The 22,147-nt window shown below is 44.5% G+C and overlaps 1 protein-coding gene across 1 annotated transcript in view; it reads right to left on the reverse strand.

Annotated features, from left to right (window-relative positions):
* LOC139373500 (atrial natriuretic peptide receptor 1-like) overlaps nucleotides 1-22,147 on the reverse strand; it is a 119,505-nt gene that overhangs the window by 74,326 nt on the left and 23,032 nt on the right. The window contains exon 3 of the mRNA XM_071114086.1: nucleotides 2,279-2,466. Within this exon, the coding sequence (XP_070970187.1) occupies nucleotides 2,279-2,466 (188 nt within the window). The remainder of the gene's footprint in view (nucleotides 1-2,278; nucleotides 2,467-22,147) is intronic.

Here is a 22,147-nt window from a genome sequence, read left to right on the forward strand (position 1 = left end):
ACAGAGGGTTAAATACACAACAATAAATTCATGGGGTTGGAACCAGGTGTATAGGAAGACAAGACAAAACCAATGGAAAATGAAACATGGATCAATGATGGCTAGAAAACCGGTGACGTCGACTGCCGAGCACCGCCCGAACAAGGAGAGGCATCGACTTCGGCAGAAGTCGTGACACATAGCATGATGCAGCCACCACTATGATTGAAAATATGGAGACTGGTACTCAGTGATGTGTTGTATTGGATTTGCCCCAAACATAACACTTTACATTCAGGACAAATGTGAATTACTTTACCACATTGTTTGCAGTATTACTTTAGTGACTTGTTGCTAACAGGATACATGTTTTGGAAATGTTTTATTCTGTACAGGCTTCCTTCTTTTCACTCTGTCAATTAGGTTAGTATTGTGGAGTACCTAACTCTTTAACTGTTTTAAAGTAACCATTGGCATAATGGTGAACAACTGAGTTAGGAAGGACACCCCGTATCTTTGTAGTGACTGTGTGTATTGATACAACATCTAAAGTGAAATTAATAACTTCACCATGCTCAAAGGAATATTCAATGTCTGCTTTATTATTTTACACAGAACAAAAATAAAAACTGTGTGTTGGTCCCAAATAAAATATCCCAGAAATGTTCCATACGCACAAAAAGCTTATTTCTCTCAAATGTTGTGCACAAATTTGTTTACATCCATGTTAGTGACTATTTCTCCTTTGCCAAGATAATCCATCCACCTTACAAGTGTGGCATATCATTCCTATTGATTAAACAGCATGATCATTACTCAAGTGCACCTTGTGCTGGGGACAATAAAAGGCCATGCTAAAATGTGCAGTTTTGTCACACAAAATAATGCTACAGATGTCTCAAGTTTTGAGGGAGTGTGCAATTGGCATGCTGACTGCCGGAGTGTCCACCTGAGCTGTTGCCAGAGAATGGAATGTTAATTTCTCTATCATAAACCACTGCCAATGTCCTTTTATAGTATTTGGCAGTACGTCTAACCGGCCTCACAACCGTATGGCGTCGTGTGGGTGAACGGTTTGCTGATGTCAACTTTGTGAACAGAGTGCCCCATGGTGGCGGTGGGGTTATGGTATGGGCAGGCACAAGCTATGGACAATGAATACAATTGCATTTTATCGATGGCAAGTTCAATGCACAGAGATACCGTGTCGAGATCCTGAGGCCCACTGTCGTGCCATTCATCTGACGCCATCACCTTATGTTGTCCCAGTTATTCTATGGCCTGCATACTCACCAGACATGTCACCCATTGAGCATATTTGGGATGCTCTGGATTGACATATACAACAGCGTGTTCCAGTTCCCACCAATATCCAGCAACCTCGCACAGCCTTTTAACAAGGCACACTTGTTAATTGAAATGCATTCCAGGTGAATGCATTCCATTCTACCTCATGAAGCTGGTTAAGATAATGCCAAGAGCGTGCAAAGCTGTCATCAAGGCAAAGGGGGGTTACTTTGAAGAATCTCAAACACAAAATATATTTTAATTTGTTTAACACTTTTTTGGTTACTACATGATTCCATATGTGTCATTTCATAATTTTGATGTTGTCACTATTACTCTACAATGCAGAAAATAGTCAAATAAAGAAAAACCCTTGAATGAGTAGGTGTGTCTAAACTTTTGACTGTTACTGTATATTTAATCCATTTAAAATTCAGGCTGTAACACAACAAAATGTGGAAAAAGTCAAGGGGTATGAATACTTTCGTATTGCACCGTATATCACAGAAAAACCTTGCCATTTTTTGGCAAACACTCCAATTTTTCACCGGGTTAATGCGATTTCCTTGAAATTCCGATGAAACTTCTTGTTTCACAACCTTATCAAAATAATGTAACATGAATCTCTTATTACCTACAGATACAGCTGCATGATTTAACACTTTTTTTCTTATCTCTTGCTCAGTCATCACTCATTTACCCTCCCTCCCATCATAATATCACTCATAACTACAGTACCCCACTAAATCCCTCTCCTATATCCTCTACTCATTCTATCCCCCTTCCATTCCTCTTTTTTAGGCTACCTGGTAAAAAAAACTCTCATCCGCCTTCATACCAGTCGTATATTACTCATAACTACAGCATAATAATAAATCAGATTTTTATTGCGCTTTTCCCAGACCCAAAGACGCAGTCCCCACTAAATCCCTCTCCCATACCCCTTACTCATTCTCTCCCTCCCTTCGTTCCTACAGACCTCCCTCATTCCTCTCTGTCATCCCCCTCTCACCCTGAAGGCCTTTTTGGCGGCGTGGTCGTCTGAGTCTCCTCTGTACCAGGGCCTAGCGGGCTGCTTCCTCAGGCTGTGGCCGAACAGGTCAATGAAGAAGAAGGCATAGTCCTCCGGGGGCAGGCCTTCCCTCCAGAACTGTACCATCAGCCTCCGGAAAGTGTCCCATGAGCAGCACATGTACACCACTGAAGAAAAAGTAGAAGAAGAAGAATGTATCAATGACATGTACAGTATATCAGTGGAATGTACCACTGTATGCTACTGTTTGTGTGCCACAGTGTAATTTACCAATGTGCTACTGTTTGTGTACCACAGTGGAATGTACCAATGTGCTACTGTTTGAGTGCCCCTACAGAGGGTGGACAGAAAACAATAAGGGGAATTGGCTAGTACTGTTAATGGGCAATGCAGGTGCAACACTAAGGAAAAATAACATAGGTGAAAGACTAACAACCACTGCACTGCAACCTGTTCTCAGAGCATTTCCTATTCTGTACGTAAATCCAAAACACTACATGTAGTATACGTTATGTTTCGTATCGTAGGCATTCATTTGTGGGTGTTCATCGACCAATTCCTATATGTTATGAATTACAATTTCTATTATATGTTAGGAACTTGCGAAACATACTATACAGTGAGTTCAGAAAGTATTCAGATACCTTTAATTCTTCCACATTTTGTTACTTTTCAGCCTTATTCTGAAATGGATTTAAAAAAACATCTCATCAATCTACACACAATACACCTTAATGACAAAACAGGTTCTTGGAAATGTTAGCAAATCGATAACAAATAATTAACAGAAATACCATATTCAGACCCTTTGCTATGAGACTTGAAATTGAGCTCAAGTGCATCCTTTTATTAAAATTCTACAAAGTTCCAGAAAAAAGGACTGTCATGACGTTGCCCTCTTTGGGTACAGCAAGCCCATCCCCCTCTCCCTGTCTCCTACACTCAGGCTGCTGCGACCTCAGGTCGTAAATTCCTGGAGGAGATTATCTCCTCATGGCCACAGTATAGAGAGAAAATGAAGTTTTCATAGAGAACAAAGGAATTTCTTCCACCTCACAGAACTTGAGGTCCGAACAACATTTGTGTTCTGGAGAAGGTATAAAAGATTGGTGAAGAATCCAGCTACGAACTGGTCCTTTTGGTACAATTTTGTGAAACTCATGAGAGGCAATACGGCCACAATACCATAACGGTGTTTATAGAATAGCCTCAGTTATGAGGCTTGCATCGAATTGCTGTACAGGATGAATGAGGAAAGATTAAACAATTTGTGAAATTATGGGATGCTATGTAATGATGTAATGTGAGAGAATTGTAATTCTGTGTAAAGTTTCACTTAAGTCACTGACACGCTCCCATGAACACAGCCAGGACTTGGCGTCATGAGACAGCTTTTTCTGCTCTTCCGAATAAAACCCCCACCTTGAGAATTTCTCAACAGACCATGTTTCTCTCAATTACGAGAGGACAAAGATTGCAGACCAGCTTACCTCGATAACGAGAGGGCCAAGGTTTGAGACGATTGCTGAATCTTTTAACCATCCCACGTGGTTAAACTCTTAGACTATCGATACCGACAGAATAAGAACAAGTCTTTGATATTAATTACTAGTCTGCAGCTAGGAATTCGCTATCATTGAACGCGAAGACCGACAACCGCCGAAACATCGATACTATAACGACATGAATGAATGTCACTCTGAACTATCCATTCTAAACTACGACAGAGAGCGAGAGAGAGACGGACAACTCTCCAACAGAAATGAACTTTTCAACAGAGATCCCGACGACACACTGAGCATAAATATATATATTGATTGCAATTGTTCCAAAATGAGTGAGCGTTCATGTGCAAAGGATTAGCATTTCAATTGTTATAATTATCAACTCTGTAGTGACTTCTCAGGTGACTAGTGTGCTGTTGCAGAAAATAAATAGGTCCATGTTAAAAAAGAAAGAGAGGTGCCCTTTTTTAATGAGCATCTGACCCCCCCATAGGTCTGTGCACGGCCCTGCACTAGATATACAACTAACCACTAGAACTGTGCCTCTGCTTTAGCCATTTTATTTGCCTCCCTGTTGTACCGTCTATCTGTCTCAGCATCTTCTCTGCTGTCACTCTGTGCTTCGTCTTGTTCTGCCTGTCTGCTTAAGCCTTATAAGTTATAAAAGCCAAGCTAATGACTTAGGCTGTATTGCAAATTAGTGCCTGTCATATTTGTTTCCATGAATCAACACCTACCCTAAGTGTTAACTAACTTTTACAGTTGGTGGCATCAGCCCATGATTTGGTTGGATCCAAATCATGAGTAATCATCTTAAAAAGTAATTCAGGGCTCAACAGACAGGGCTGCCCGCTGGCCCGGGGAGGTTTTGGAAACCCTCCGGGCCAGATGACCATCCCTGTCAGATGCCCGCTTTTGCCAGTGAAAGAAATATTGTAATAATGCCATTTTTAACCGAAGCTATATAATTGACTATTAAACAGATGGATTCCCGAAGCTGTGCGTTCCTTATGTCGATTATTTATCATGCGTGCTCTGCACACATTCAGCCTATAGATAATATGACGGGCAGAGAGAACATCAGCTCTTACACAGCTGGTTGTTGCGTGGAGCAGCTCTCCGAAGACCGACAGCAGTAGGGGTAGGAAAGTGGTAGGAAAAATATGTCCCAAGTTATGATATCTACCAGTAAATGGAATAGCCTACCTTGAACATTTCCTCTAGGCCATTTGGTCCTTGAAAAGTAATTGAAGTTATGGTAGCCTACTTAGAAGTTCTACTGCTCCAATATACAGTACCATTAAAAAGTTTGGACACACCTACTCATTCAAGGGTTTTTATGATTTTTTTCCTATTTTCTACATTGTAGAATAATAGTGAAGACATCAAAACTATGAAATAACACATATGGAATCATGTAGTAACCAAAAAAGTGTTAAACAAATATATTTTTATATTTGAGATTCTTCAAAGTAAGCCATCCTTGGCCTTGATGACAGCTTTGCGCACTCTTGGCATTCTCTCAACCAGCTTCAAATCAAATTAAAGTGTATTTGTCACGTTCAACTTACAGTGAAATACTTTCAAGCCCTTAACCAACAGTGCAGTTTTTAAGTAAAAAATAGGTATTAGGTAAACGATAAGTAAAGAAATAAAATTAAAACCCCCAAAAAATAACAGTAGGGAGGCTATATACAGGTGGTACCAGTACAGAGTCAATGTGCAGGTGCACCGGTTAGTCGGGCTATTTGAGGTAATATGTACATGAAGGATTAGTTAAAGTGACTATGCATAGATGATAAACAGAGAGTATCAGCAGCATAAAAGAGGGGTTGGCAGGGGGGGGGCTGGGTTGGGGGGGACACAATGCATAGTCCGGGTAGCCATTTGATTAGCTGTTCAGGAGTCTTATGACTTGGGGGTAAAAGCTGTTGAGAAGCCTTTTGGTCCTAGACTTGGCGCTCTGGTACCGCTTGCCATGCGCTAGCAGAGAGAACAGTCTATGACTGGGGTAGCTGGAGTCTTTGACAATTTTTAGGGCCTTCCTTTGGCACCGCCTGGTATAGAGGTCCTGGATGGCAGGCAGCTTAGCCCCAACTGGGCCGTTGGCACTACCCTCCGTAGTGCCTTGCAGTCGGCGGCTGAGCAGTTACTGTACTAACCAGGCAGTGAAGCAACCAGCTCTCAATGTTGCAGCTGTAGAACTGTTTGAGGATCTGAGGACCCATGCCAAATCTTTTTAGTTTCCTGAGGGTGAATAGGCTTTGTCGTGCCCTCTGGTCCAAACACACCAAGACAGTCGTGCATTCTAGTTTGTTGGTGATGTGGACACTAAGGAACTTGAAGCTCTCAACTTGCTCCACCATAGCCCGACCGATGAGAATGAGGGCGTGCTCGGTCCTCCTTTTCCTGTAGCCCACAACCATCTCCTTTGTTTTGATTGCGTTGATGGATAGGTTGTTACTCTGGCACAACCCGGCCAGGTCTCTGACCTCCTCCTCATAGGCTGTCTCGCCATTGTCAGTGATCAGGCCTACCACTGTTGTGTTGTTAGCAAACTTAATGATGGTGTTGGAGTCAGGGGACTGATCACACACCCCTGAGGGGCTCCAGTGTTGAGGATCAGAGTGGCAGATGTGTTGTTACCTACCCTTACCACCTGTCAAGAAGTCCAGGTGTAAAGGGTGCGTGTTGGTGCCAGGGAAGTCAGGTGCAGGAGAATTGAACTTGGTATAAACAGAGTTGTTTAATCAGTGCTTCACAAAACTCTAAAACCAAAATGACAAAATAATAAAAAGTGGGTACAAAACCCGTCGCGCACCAACACATTATGCACAAAAATACACTCAAACAATCTCCGACAAGGACATGAGGGGAAACAGAGGGTTAAATACACAACATGTAATTGATGGGATTGGAACCAGGTGTGAAGGAAGACAAGAAAAAAACAATGGAAAATTAACAATGGATCAGTGATGGTTAGAAGGTCGGTGACATAGACCGCCGAACACCGCCCGAACAAGGACAAGGACCGACTTCGGCGGAAGTCGTGACACCAGGATCCAGTTGCAGAGGGAGGTGTTTAGTCTTAGGATCCTTAGATTAGTGATTAGCTTTGAGGGCACTATGGTGTTGAACGCTGAGCTGTATTCAATGAATACAATTCTCACAGCATTCATGAGGTAGTCAACTGGAATGCATTTCAATTAACAGGTGTGCCTTGTTAAAAGTTAATTTGTGGAATTTCTTTCCTTCTTAATTCATTTGAGCCAATCAGTTGTGTTGTGACAAGGTAGGGGTGGTATACAGAAGATAGCCCTATTTGGTAAAAGACCAAGTCCATATTATGGAAAGAACGACTCAAATAAGCAAAGAGAAATGACAGTCCATCATTACTTTAAGACATCAAGGTCAGTAAATACGGAACATTTCAAGAACTTTGAAAGTTTCTTCAAGTGCAGTCGCAGTTTCTTCAAGCGCTATGATGAAACTGGCTCTCATGAGGACCGCCACAGGAAAGGAAGACCCAGAGTTACCTCTGCTGCAGAGGATAAGTTCATTAGAGTTATCAGTCTCAGAAATTGCAGCCCAAATATATGCTTCACAGAGTTCAGGTAACAGACACATCTCAACATCAACTGCTCAGAGACTGCGTGAATCAGGCCTTTGTGGTCGAATTGCTGCAAAGAAACCACTACTAAAGGACACCAATAATAAGAAAAGACTTGCTTGGGCCAAGAAACATGAGCAAGGGACATTAGACCGATGGAAATCTGTCCTTTGGTCTGATGAGTTCAAATTTGAGATTTTTGGTTCCAACCGCCGTGTCTTTGTGAGATGCAGAGGAGGTGAATGGAGGATCTCGGCATGTGTGGTTCCCACCGTGAAGCATGGAGGAGGAGGTGTGATTGTGTGGGGGTGCTTTGCTGGTGATTCATTTTGAATTCAAGGCACACTTAACCAGCATGGCTACCACAGCATTCTGCAGTGGTACACCAGCCAATCTGGTTTGTGCTTAGTGAGACTATAATTCGTTTTCAACAGGACAATGACCCAAAACACACCTCCAGGCTGTGTAAGGGCTATTTGACCAAGAAGGAGAGTGGTGGAGTGCTGCATTAGATGACCTTGCCTCCACAATCACCAGACCTCAACCTAATTGAGATGGTTTGGGATGATTGCACCGCATAGTGAAGGAAAAGCAGCCTACAAGTGCTCAGCATATGTGGGAACTCCGTCAAGACTGTTGGAAAAGCATTCCAGGTGACAACCTCATGAAGCTGGTTGAGAGAATGCAAAGCGTGGTTACCTTTAAGAATTCAAAATATATAACATATTTCTATTTGTTCAACACTTTTTTGGTTACTACATGGTTCCATATGTGTTATTGCATAGTTTTTATGTCTTCACTATTATTCTACAATGTAGAAAATAGTAAAACAACTAAGAAAACCCTTGAATGAGTAGGTGTGTCCAAACTTTTGACTGGTACTGTATTTATTTAATTTAATTTCTGATTTAATTTCTGATCAGAGATGTAGCCACTTTCATTTGTTTACCACCATTTCAATTGAAGGGTGTTGCGCTAGTCTGTAGCGCTTGTTGTGGTGAAACCATGTGCGGTTGTTAAGAGCAAGAAAACATTGAATGTTGGCTTCAACTTGGTTTAATCTAACACATCCAAGCCGGAATGCATGAATGTGCAGCCTGATATAGTCATGGATAGTCATGGATTTTGGGTTGACAATTAGACTAAAGTTGCTTTATTTTACTGTTGAAATACACTGCTTGACCAGAAGTATGTGGACACATGCTCATCGAACATCTCATTCCAAAATCATGGGCATTGATAAGAAGTTGGTACCCTCTTTGTTGTTAAAACAGCCTCCACTGTTCTGGGAAGGCTTTCCACTAGATGTTGCGGGGACTTGCTTCCATTCAGCCACAAGCATTAGTGAGGTCGGACACTGATGTTTGGCGACTAGGCCTAGCTTGCAGTTGGCGTTCCAATTCATCCCAAAAGAGTTCGATGGGATTGAGGTCAGGGCTCTGTGCAGGCCAGTTAAGTTCTTCCAAACCGATCTCGACAAATCATTTCTGTATGGACCTTGCTTTGTGAACGGGGGCATTGTCATGCTGAAACAGGAAAGGTATCACGCCCTGATCTGTTTCACATGTCTTTGTTATTGTCTCCACCCACCTACAGGTGTCACTTGTTTCCCCATTAGTCCCCAGTGTATTTATCCCCGTGTTTCCTGTCTCTCTGTGCCAGTTCGTCTTGTTTTGCCAAGTCAACCAGCGGTTTTCCTAGCTCCTATTTTTCCCAGTCTCTGTTTTTTCCTAGCACTCCTGGTTTTGACCCTTGCCTGTCCTGACGGCATATCCACCTGCCTGATCACTCTGCCTGTTCTGACCTCGAGCCTGCCTTTCCCCCTGTACTGTTTGGACTCGGACCTGATCACTGAACCTCTGCCTGTTCTGACCTCGAGCCTGCCTATCGCCTGGTACTGTTTGGACTCTGACCTGGTTTATGAACTCTCGCCTGTTCCCGACCTGCCTTTTGCCTACCCCTTTATTTATAATAAATATCAGAGCACAACCATCTGCCTCCTGTGTCTGCATTTGGATCTCACCCTAAACTGTTGTCACAAAGTTGGAAGCACAGAATCGTTTAGAATGTCATTGTATGCTGTAGCGTTAAGATTTCCCCCTCACTGGAACTAAGGAGCCCGAACCATAAAAAACAGCCCCAGACCATTATTCCTCCTCCACCAAACTTTACAGTTGGCACTATGCATTTGGATAGGTAGTGATGGTGAAGCGTGATTCATCATTCCAGAGAACGCGTTTCCACTGCTCCAGAGTTTAATGGCGGCGAGCTTTACACCACTCCAGCCGATGCATGGCAATGCGCATGTTGATCTTAGACTTGTGCTCAGCCACGGAAACCCATTTCATGAAGCTCCCGACTAACAGTTTTCTGCTGAACTCGGTAGTGAGTGATGCAACCAAGGACAAACAGTTTTTACACGCTACAACGCTACACGCTTCAGTACTCTGCGGTCCTGTTCTGTGTGGCCTACCACTTCGCGGCTGAGCAGTTGTTGCTCCTAGACGTTTCCATGTCACAATAACAGCACTTACAGTTGACGGACAGTTGACAAACTGACTTGTTGGAAAGGTGGCATCCTATGAAGGTGCCACGTTGAAAGTCACTGAGCTCTTCAGTAAGGCCATTCTAATGGCAATGTTTGTCTGTGCGATCGATTTTATAAACCTGTCAGCAACAGGTGTGGCTGAAATAGCCAAATACACTCATTTGAAGGGTTGTCTACATACGTATATATAGCATAGGAGTCCAGAATTTTTAAAATATAAATTACATACATCTTTATGTCCTCTAACTAATATCATAGGCCAGGGATCATCAACTAGATTCAGCCGCGGGACAATATTTTCTTGAGCGGATGGTCAGGAGGTCAGAACATAATTACAAATAATTTGTTGACTGCAAAGTGACCTCAAGCAGCCCAAACATATATAATATTTGACTAAAACATAATCATTTCAAACCTTACTTACATGTGTATACTATCACATATTCTGTATTTGTATTTATTATGGATCCCCACTCTTCCTGGTGTCCGGCAAAATTAAGGCAGTTTACAACATTTAAAAAACATTACAATACATTCAAAACAGGCCACTTTTCTACTATCACATATCTACAACACACAATCCATGTGTACATGTGTGTGTATAGTGCGTATGTTATTGTGTGTCTGTATGCATGTGTCTGTGCTTGTGATTGTGTCTCTTTACAATCTCCGCTGTTCCATAAGGTTAATTTGTATCTTTTTTTTTTCATCTGATTTCACTGCTTACATCAGTTACTTGATGTGGAATAGAGTTCCATGTAGTCATGGCTCTATGTAGTACTGTGCACCTCCCATAGTCTGTTCTGGACTTGAGGACTGTAAAGAGACCTCTGGTAGCATGTCTTGTGGGCTATGCATGGGTGTCTGAGCTGTGTGCCAGTAGTTCAAACAGACAGCTCGGCGCATTCAACATGTCACCTCTCACCTCTCACAAATACAAGTAGTGATGAAGTCAATCTCTCCTCCACTTTGAGCCAGGAAAGATTGACATCCATATTATTCATGTTAGCTCTCTGTGTACATCCAGGGGACAGCCGTGCTGCCCTGTTCTGAGCAAATGCAAATCTCCTAAGTCCCTCCTTGTGTCACCTGACCACACGACTGAACAGTAGTCCAAGTGTAACAAAACAGGAGCCTGTAGGACCTGCCTTGTTGATAAGTGCTTTTAAGAAGGTAGAGCACCACTTTATTATGGATAGACTGCTCCCCATCTTAGCTATTGTCGTAGCTATCAATAAGCTTTGACCACAACAGTTTACAATCCAGGGTTACTCCAAGCAGTTTAGTCACCTCAACTTGCACAATGTCCACATTATTCATTACAATATTTAGTTGAGGTTTAGTGTTTAGTGAATGATTTGTCCCAAATACAATGCTTTTCATTTTTGAAATATTTAGGACAAACTTATTCCTTGCCACCCATTCTGAAACTAACTGCAGCTTTGTTAAGTGTTGCTGTCATTTCAGTCGCTGTAGTATCTGACGTGTATAGTGTTGAGTCATCCATATACATAGACACACTTTACTGAAAACCAGTGGCATGTCATTAGTAAATATTTTACAAAGTAAGGGGCCTAGACAGCTGCCCTGGGGACTTCCAGACTCTTTATTATTTACTCCCTTATTTCGTGGTATCAAATTGGTAGATACAGTCTTGTTTCATCGCTGCAACTCCCGTACGGACTCGGGAGAGGTGAAGGTCGAGAGCCATGCGTCCTCCGAAACACAACCCAACCAAGCAGCACTGCTTCTTGACACAATGCCCGCTTAACCTGGAAGCCAGCCACACCAATGTGTCGGAGGAAACACCGTGCACCTGGCGACGTGTCAGCGTGCATTGCGCCCAACCCGCCACAAGAGTCGCTAGAGCACGATGGGACAAGGATATCCCTGCAGGCCAAACCCTCCCCTAACCCGGACGATGCTGGGCCAATTGTGCGCCACCCCATGGGTCTTCCGGTCGCGGCCGGCTGCGACAGAGCCTGGACACGAACCAGGATCTCTAGTGGCACAGCTAGCAACTGCAATGCAGTGCCTGAGACCACCGCGCCACTCGGACGATCAGACTTCCTGATTCTACTTGGATTATGTTGGAGATGCTTCCATTAAAGAGCACCCTCTGTGTTCTGTTAGACCGGTAACTCTTTATCCACAATATAGCAGGGGGTGTAAGGCCCTAACAAATACGTTTTTTCCAGAAGCAGACTGGAATTATAATAATAATAATGTCAAAAGCCGCACTGAAGTCTAAAAAAAACAGCCCCCCCAATCGTTTAATCATCAATTTCTCTCAGCCAATCAGTAATTTGTGTAAGTGCTGTGCTTTTTGAATGTCCTTCCCTATAAGCGTGCTGAAAGTCGGTTGTCAATTTGTTTACTGTAAAATAGCATTGTATCTGGTCAAAAAAAAAATCCCAAAGTTTACCAAGGGTTGGTAACAGGCTGATTGGTCGGCTATTTGAGCCAGTAAAGGCGGCTTTACTATTCTTAGGTAGCGGAATTACTTTTGCTTCCCTCCAGGACTGAGGCCACATACAGTTGAAGTCGGAAGTTTACATTCACTTAGGTTGGAGTCATTAGAACTTGTTTTTCAACCACTTCACAAATGTCTTGTTAACAAACTATAGTTTTGGCAAGTCGGATAGGACATCTACTTTGTGCATGACACAAGTAATTTTTCCAACAATTGTTTACAGACTTATAATTCACTGTGTCACAATTCCAGTGGATCAGAAGTTTACATACACTAAGTTGATTGTGCCTTGAAACAGCTTGGAAAATTCCAGAAAATTGTGTCATGGCTTTAGAAGCTTCTGATAGGCTAATTGACATCATTTGAGTCAATTGGAGGTGTACCTGTTGATGTATTTCAAGGCCTACCTTCAAACTCAGTGCCTCTTTGCTTGACATCATGGGAAAATCAAAATAAATCAGCCAAGACCTCTGGTTCATCCTTGGGAGCAATTTCCAAACGCCTGAATGTACGGTGTATGTAAACTTCCGACTTCAACTGTACTTTCTAGTAGGCTAAAATTGAAGATATGGCAGGAGTGGCATATGGTCATTTTCCATCGAAGTTGTCAGACCCCCCGTTGATATACAACAATAACGTTTTTGTTTTTTTCACCTCTTCTACACTTACTTTACAGAATCTCTCTATTATGCGTTGGAATACCTTGGAAGAGATTTCCAAAATAAAAATATTTTATTCCCCCCCAAAAGTAAATCCATGTAAAAAAAATAGTATATATGTAGTTTTTTGCTGGGGGGGGGGGGTCAAATCAGCCACGGGCCGCCAGTTTGGGAACCCTGTCATAGGCTAATTAATGAGGGTTCAACACCTGAGAAAGTGGAAACTCAGAACACATTAGTCGTTAACTCTAAATACTGCTAGTGGGTATCTGATCGGATGAGCTAAGGTCAAGCAAACTCACATTCAAAGTCCTATGCGGCATCAGCAAAGAGACCTGCCCCGACTCTGTTGCCAGTTAGATAGCCAAGAATATGGATCTAAAAAGGGGAAACGATGCTTATGAACGTAGAAAAAGCACACTTTATTAACTAACTATTTTACAACCAAGATATTTAGGACATTACCTTTTCTGTTGGATGGACATCCAACAGTAAATTTCATGTCCTAAAAAAACTTTGCAGTTGTAGACTACTACCCATGAAACCTATTAGGCCTATGCCCTCGTAATGGCTGGTGCGTATTTCTCATGCACCGCGCCATATCTCAAAGCCATATCAAATATCTTGTAAAATAGGTAGTTGTCACGACTTCTCCCGAAGTCAATGCCTCTCCTTGTTCAGGCGGTGTTCGGCAGTCGACGTCGCCGGTCTTCTAGCCATCGGCGATCCATTTTCCATTTGTTTTGTTTCGTTTTCCCACACACCTGGTTCTCATTTCCCTCATTCTGTGTTGTGTATTTAACCCTCTGTTCCCCCCCCCCCCCCATGTCTTTGTGTGGTATTGTTTATTGTAAGTGCTTGTGCACATTTTGTTTGACTGGTGCACGTCAGGTTATTGTGCCCATACTTTGTATTTCTTATGCCGTTGGTTTTACTATTAAACTGCTCCGGCTATTATCAAGTTCTGCTCTCCTGTGTCTGACTTCCCTGCCACCAGATACGCACCCCTTACAGCAGTTAATAGAATGTTCTCTTTCTCTGTTTATGGGCATCCTTTCCATTTTTTAGATCCATGATCTTGACTGTCTATCTGATGCCATAGAGTATGTCTCTTTGCTGATGTCACATTGGACTTTGAATGTGAGTTTGCATGACCTTGTGGTAGCATGGCAACCACTGGAGAAGGAGGACAGCGAGTATAGCAGAAGAAAGCCAATGGCCAGAGGAGATCCTCCCACAGCTGAGATGCTTATGGTATTAAAATATAAATCAATTCATGATAGACAGGAGAAGACACTACTTCAAGTCTCAGGGGGGATGACATCACATCATAGTGGCTACTAGAACTCACCTGCAACTCACCTCTGCTACAGTCACACTGCTTTCCCCACCTCCTACCCCACCAACAGTATAACTCAGCCACCGACAATGTGATCTGAGTCAATTTAGCAGAATTAAATACTCACAAAATGTATTCTGTGGGTGCTAGATTGACTCAGTTCACACAGTCTGCTCTGCTAGGTGGTGAAGATGACGCAGAAAAAAAGGGCAGGAAGTGTCGCAGAAGGGTTTCTATAGCACGTGAGCTAGTTGACAGGTGAGTGCTAGGCTATTTCTTCATTCATCCTTCCTCGATTTGCCTCCTGGAGAAGGTGTACGTTCTCCTCCAATACAGTTGCGATATAATACAGGTGAGGAGATAGGAACGAAAGTAATCAAGAAAGACAAAGTGAGACAAAGCCATATTGTGTTGTGATGTCACCCGCCCTGAGAACTAAAGTACTGTTATCCTAGCCCAACCAAGATCATAGTTTTGGTAGGATAATCAATATCAATATTTTATTTCATTTCATACAAAAAATGCCTATGCAAATGGTTAGTGGGTTTAGACATCCATCTTACTCCAAAACAAAAAATCATTGACTAGCTAAATCAATAGTGTCTAATACAAATAATAAGCAGAACGGCAGGGCTGGGCTAGACCAGAAACCTGCACACCCGGTAGATAGATCTCCATGCATGTTCTAGGTCAATGCATTGGTACTTTTAACAACATTTTTGTTGTCGTACAACCAATTCTAACAGTCAAGCAATAGCATATATAGCCCATTGGAGATACAGTGCCTTCAGAAAGTATTCACACCCCTTGTAATGGCGCCGACAGAGATGGTTGCCTCGCTTCGCGTTCTTAGGAAACTATGCATTATTTTGTTTTTTTATGTATTATTTCTTACATTGTTAACCCAGGAAATCTTAAGTCTAATTATATACAGCCGTGAAGAACTATTGGATATAAGAGCAACATCAACTTACCAACATTACGACCAGGAATACGACTTTCCCAAAGCAGATCCTCTCTTCGGACCACCACCCAGGACAATGGATCTAATCCCAGCAGCTGACCGAAAACACCGGCGACACAGAAGGGGCAGACGGACCAGTCTTCTGGTCAGGCTTCGTAAATGGGCATATCGCTCACCGCTCCCGAGTATAATACTCGCCAATGTCCAGTCTCTTGACAACAAGGTAGACTAAATTCGAGCAGGGGTTGCCTTCCAGAGAGACATCAGAGATTGTAACATTCTCTGTTTCACAGAAACATGGCTCTCTCGGGATATGTTGTCGGAATCGGACCAGCCACCGGGCTTCTCCATGCATTGCGCCGACAGAGATAAACACCTCTCTGGGAAGAGGAAGGGCAGAGGTGTATGCTTTATGATTAACAACTCATGGTGTGATAATAATAACAGACAGGAACTCAAGTCCTTCTGCTCACCAAACCTAGAATTCCTTACAATCAAATGCCAGCAATTATACCTACCAAGAGAATTCTCGTCAGTTATAGTCCCAGCTGTGTACATCCCCCATCAAACGAACACCAAGACGGCTTATAGGCAAAAGCTCAAACAAGATGTACCTGTGACGAGAACCATTCAACACTGGTCTGACCAATCGGAAGCCATGCTCCAAGATGGTTCTGATCACACGGACTGGAATATGTTCCAGTCAGCCTCAGAGAACGACAATGCTGACTCGGTGAGTGCGTCTATAAATAAGTGCATTGGAGATGTCGTACCCGCTGTGACTATTAAAACCTACCCTAACCAGAAACCATGGATGGATGGCGGCATTCGCGAAAAACTGAAAGCGTGATCCATTGCATTTAACCATGGAAAGACCTCTGGTGATATGGCTGAATATAAACAGTGTAGTTATTCCCTCCGCAAGGCAATCAAACAAGCGAAATGCCGGTACAGGGACAAGGTGGAGTCGCAGTTCAATGGCAGGGGCTACAGGAAATCACAGTACAAAAAATACAAAAACAGCCACGTCACGGATACTGACGTCACACCTCCAGACAAACTAAACACCTTCTTTGCCCGCTTTGAGGATAATACAGTACCACCGTCGCGGCTCGCTAACAAAGACTGCACCCCCTCCCCTCTTCTCCTTCTCAGTGGCTGATGTGAGTAAAACATTTAAACATGTTAACCCTCGCAAGGCTGCTGGCCCAGACGGCATCCCTAGCCGCATTCTCAGAGCATGGGCAGACCAGCAGGCTGGTGTGTTTACGGACATATTTAATCGCTCCCTATCCCAGTCTGTTGTCCCCATATGCTTCAAGATGGCTACCATTGTTCCTATACCCAAGAAGGCAAAGAAAATGGATCTAAATCACTACTATTCTGTAGCACTCACTTCTGTCATCATGAAGTGCTTTGAGAGGCTAGTCATATCACCGCCACCTTACCGGCCACCCTAGACCCACTTCAGTTTGCATATCACCCCAATAGGTCCACAGATGACGTAATCGCCATCGCACTGCACACTTCCCTATCCCATCTGGACAAAAAGGAATACCTATGTAAGAATGCTGTTGATTGACTACTGCTCAGCATTCAACGCCATAGTACCCTCCAAGCTCATCATCAAGCTTGAGACCCTGGGTCTCAAACCCTCCCTGTGCAACTGGGTCCTGGAGTCTCTGATGGGCCGCCCCCGTGTGGTGAAGGTAGGAAACAACATCTCCACTTCACTGACCCTCAACACTGGGGCCCCACAAGGGTGTGTGCTCAGCCCTCTCCTGTACTCCCTGTTCACCCACAACTGCGTGGCCATGCACACCTCCAACTCAATCACCAGGTTTGCAGACGACACAACAGTAGTGGGCTTGACCACCAACAACTACGAGACACTCAGAGTGTGGTGTCAGGAAAACAGCCTCTCATTCAACGTCAACAAAACAAAGGAGATGATCGTGGACTTCAGGAAACAGCAGAGGGAGCACCCCGCTATCCACATTGAAGGGTCAGCAGTGGAGAAGGTGGACAATTTTAAGTTCCTGTGCGTACACATCACAGACAAACTGAAATGGTCCACCCCCACAGGAGGCTGAAGAAATTTGGCTTGTCATCCAAAACCCTGACAAACTTTTACAGATGCACAATTGAGAGCATCCTGTCGGGCTGTATCACAGCCTGGAATGGCAACTGCGCCGCCCTCAACCGCAAGGCTCTCCAGAGGGTGGTGCGGTCTGCACAACACATCACTGGGGACAAACTACCTGCCCTCCATGACACCTACAGCACCCAATGTCACAGGAAGGCCAAAAACACGATCAAGGACAACAACCACTCTAGCCACTGCCTGTTCACACAGCTATCATCCAGAAGGTGAGGTCAGTACAGGTGCATGAAAGCTGGGACCGAGAGATTGAGAACCATCTTCTATCTCAAGGCCATCAGACTGCTAAACAGTAATCACTAGCACAGAGCGGCGGCTGCCCACATTGAGACCCAATCACTGTACACTTTAATAAATGGTTCACTAGTCACTTTAAACAATGCCACTTTAATAATTTTTACATATCTTACATTACTCATATCACATGTATATACTGTATTTTATACCATCTACTGCACCTTGCCTATGCACCTTGCCTCGCTCATCCATATATTGAAATATGTACATATTCTCATTTACCCCTTTAGATTTGTGTTTATTAGGTAGTTGTTGGGGAATTGTTAGATTACTGTTTAGATTTGTGTGTATTAGGTAGTTGTTGGGAATTGTTAGATGATTTGTTAAATATTAATGCACTGCTAGAATTAGAAGCACAAGCATTTCGCTACACTCGCATTAACATCTGCTAACCATGTGTATGTGACCAATAAAATTAGATTTGACTTTTTCACATTTTGTTGTGTTACAAAGCTGAGCAGGGGGCCTCCCCCAGGGGGCATGGAGCTGGGCAGTCAGGACGGTTCCGGTGGAAAGCCAGGATCATGGCTGGGTCGAGGATGACCTGAGGAGGACCCAGGACCCTTCATCAGGTCCGTACCCCTCCCAATCCACCAGGTAGTAGATGCGACCACTCAGGCGCTTGGTGTCAAGGAGGGCTTGGATGGAATAAGCCGGTGCACCGCCAATGTCAAATGGCAGGTTGGAGAGGGCTGTACCTCACAGGCTTGAGGAGGTAGGCGACGGTAGGTGACAGGATTGATGAGGTGTGTTATTTTGAAGGGACTAATGAACCGGGCACTGAACTTTTTTCAGGGGTCACGATGCCAGATGTCTCGGGTAGAGAGCCACACACGTTGCCCAGGGTGGAAGAGTGCAGTAGGTCGGCGACGCCGGTCAGCGAACCGTTTCTGGGAGAGTGACGCTTGATGGAGGTGCCGATGTGTGGTCTCCCAAACCTGCTCACTCCATCAAAAACACTCGACGGCAGGCACAGTTCCGGGCTTGGTCTCCCATGGGAACACGCAGGGTTGGTACCCGAGGACACACTGAAAAGGAGTGAGATGGAGTGAGGAGGAATGCACCAAGGAGTTCTGTGCGTATTCGGTCCAGGCTAGATAGCGACTCAACTTGTGTGGTTGGTGGGTGCAGTGTTGACAAAGGTATTTCCCTATTTCCAGATGCAGATGTTCCGTCTGCCCGTTGGTTTGGGGATGGTATCCGAAGGATAGGCTGATGGAGAGGGGGGGGGGGGGGGGTCATGCACTCGGCCATTTCACTTGGAACATGCACTCGGCCATTTCTATGGCATTAGTTAGATGCGGAAGGGGGATGAACCGGCACATCTTGGAGAACCAGTCCACTACAACTAAAATAGTCGTGAAGCCTGAAGAGTCCACCAGATCCGTGAAGAAATCCATGGCGATGTGAGACCATGGTCTGTGTGGTGTAGGTAAAGGCTCGAGCTTACCGGTAGGTAGTTGGCGAGGGCTCTTGCCCATGCACAGATGAGACAGGAGAGAATGTAATCTCGGACGTCTGCTGTTAGGGATGACCACCAGAACTTGCGTGTCAGTATCTCCGTGTTCCGGGTGATTCCGGGATGGCCAGAACTCAGCGAGGAATGGCACCACTGCCTTAGTTGGGGTGTGACGGGCGCTGGAATGTAGGTCTTGCCTGCAGGTGCTGGGTCGTGGATTAGAGCCTCTTGGATTGGACTTCCCACTGTATGGGTCCCACGAAGCAAGACGGAGGCAGGATGGGCTTGGGAGCTGGGTTAGAGGAAGGGGAGTCAAATAGACGGGATAAGGAATCAGCCTTCACATTTTTCTTGATGGGCAGATCAATGGCTGCCTAAGGATGGGTGCAGAGGTGAAGAGGCGTTTCAAGGTCTCAATTGCAGTAAGGGCGTGTTGGTCCATTGGAGGGTACAGGTTTTTTGGCTGGTGAGAACAGAGAGGAGCGGTTGTGCTGCTTCAGATTCAGATGAACCGGCAGCAGTAAACTCAGCAAAAAAAGAAACGTCCTCTCACTGTTAACTGCGTTTATTTTCAGCAAACTTAACATGTGTAAATATTTGTATGAACATAACAAGATTCAACAACTGAGTCATAAACTGAACAAGTTCCACAGACATGTGACTAACAGAAATGGAATAACGTGCCCTGAAAAAAGGGGGGGTCAAAAACAAAAGTAAAAGTCAGTATCTGGTGTGGCCACCAGCTGTATTAAGTACAGTAGTGCATCTCCTCCTCATGGACTGCACCAGATTTGCCAGTTCTTGCTGTGAGATGTTACCCCACTCTTCCACCAAGACACCTGCAAGTTCCCGGACATTTCTGGGGGGAATGGCCGTAGCCCTCACCCTCCAATCCAACAGGTCCCAGACATGCTCAATGGGATTGAGACCCGGGCTCTTCGCTGGCCATGACAGAACACTGACATTCCTGTCTTGCAGGAAATCACTCACATAACGAGCAGTATGGCTGGGCATTGTCATGCTGGAGGGTCAAGTCAGGATGAGCATGCAGGGAGGGTACCACATGAGGGAGGAGGATGTCTTCCCTTTAACGCACAGCGTTGAGATTGCCTGCAATGACAACAAGCTCAGTCCGATGATGCTGTGACACACCCCCCCAGACCATGACGGACCCTCCACCTCCAAATCGATCCTGCTCCAGAGTACAGGCCTTGGTGTAACGCTCATTCCGAATCCGACCATCACCCCTGGTGAGACAAAACCACGACTAGTCAGTGAAGAGCACTTTTGCCAGTCTTGTATGGTTCATTGAACAAGCATGGGATACAGTGTTTAAACCCTTCACAATGAAGATCTGTGAAGTAATTTAGATTTTTACGAATTATCTTTGAAAGACAGGGTCCTGAAAATGGGACATTTATTTTTTTCCTGAGTTTAGTTGGAGAACCCTAGGAACCGTTGTAGAGCCTTTACGGTGGTAGGTTTGGGCCAGTTAAGGGACTTTGCCTTTGTCCATGTTGACCCCTCCTGGTGTCAGTACGAACCCTAGGAAGGTTACCATAGTAACGTGAAAGGCGCTCTTCTCAGCCTTGACATAAAGATGGTGGTCCTGTAATCGTTGGAGGACCTGTTGCACATGCTGTACGTGTTCTGCAAGGGAGTGAGAGTAGATCAAGATATTGTCAATGTACACGATGAGGAACTGGTTGATCATGTCCTGGAAAACTTCATTCATGAAGGACTGGAAGACTGCGGGAGCATTGGTGAGACCGTAGGAACCACAACTAGGTATTCAAAGTGACCCCTAGCGGTGATGAACGCCATCTTCCACTCATCCCCACTTCGGATACGGACCAGGTTGTAAGCACTACGTAGGTCCAGTTCGGAGTAGATGGTAGCCTGTCCAACTTGTTCTTGTGCTGCCGGAATCAGAGGAAGAGGGGAGCGATTGTTTATGGTAAGGTCATTGAGGGGTCGGTAATCTATGCATGGATGGAGACCACCATCCTTTTTCTTCACAAAAAATAAACTGGATGCAGCCGGAGACATGGATGGACTGATGAATCCCATGTCGAGGGCCTCTTCTATATAGATGTCCATAGCCTCATTCTCTGGGATGTACAAGAGGTAGATCTGACCCTTAGGGGGTGATGCCCCAGGAAGGAGTTAGATCGCGCAGTCCTCCGGGTGATGAGGGGGCAGAATGGACGCTTTTTTCTTGCTGAAGACACTCAGAAACTGGGTATATACAGGTGGGATGAGGGTTGGAATGGCAGACTACAATCCTTCTATGGAGGTGGCTCGACAGGGTAGACTGAAGCAGTTCTTAAAACAGGCGGGGAGACCATGACAGCAGTTCCCCTTGCCGCCAGGAGATGCAGGGTCGTGAAGGCTTAGCCAGAGGTGACCGAGAATGAGGGGTTGTTTAGGTGAAGACAACACCAATAACTGAATGTCCTAAGATTGAAGGAGGCCAATCTGAAGGGTGAAACTTTTGGTCATGTGAGTCACGACCAGTTCCGAGAGGTTGTCCATCCAGCGCATTAATCCTAAAGGGAGGATTAACAAGAATTAGTTTCACTCTTAACTGTTGTGACAATTGTTCGTCAATGAAATTTCCTGCGGCCCCCGAGTCCATTAGTCCCTCCACAATCTGAGTGACCCCATTAGCAGAAAGAGGAGCCGGGATACTAAACTGCCTTTTGGTAATATTCAAAAACGTACAGGTGCTTATCCGGGCGGAAGTGGAGGGACTGTGGTCACCCCTTCGTCGGGGACGAATCGGATATCTAGTGAGTAGGTGGTTACTCTCTCCACAATAGAGGCACAGGTT

Source organism: Oncorhynchus clarkii, chromosome 18 (assembly GCF_045791955.1).
Source record: "Oncorhynchus clarkii lewisi isolate Uvic-CL-2024 chromosome 18, UVic_Ocla_1.0, whole genome shotgun sequence".
NCBI classification, from domain to species: domain Eukaryota; kingdom Metazoa; phylum Chordata; class Actinopteri; order Salmoniformes; family Salmonidae; genus Oncorhynchus; species Oncorhynchus clarkii.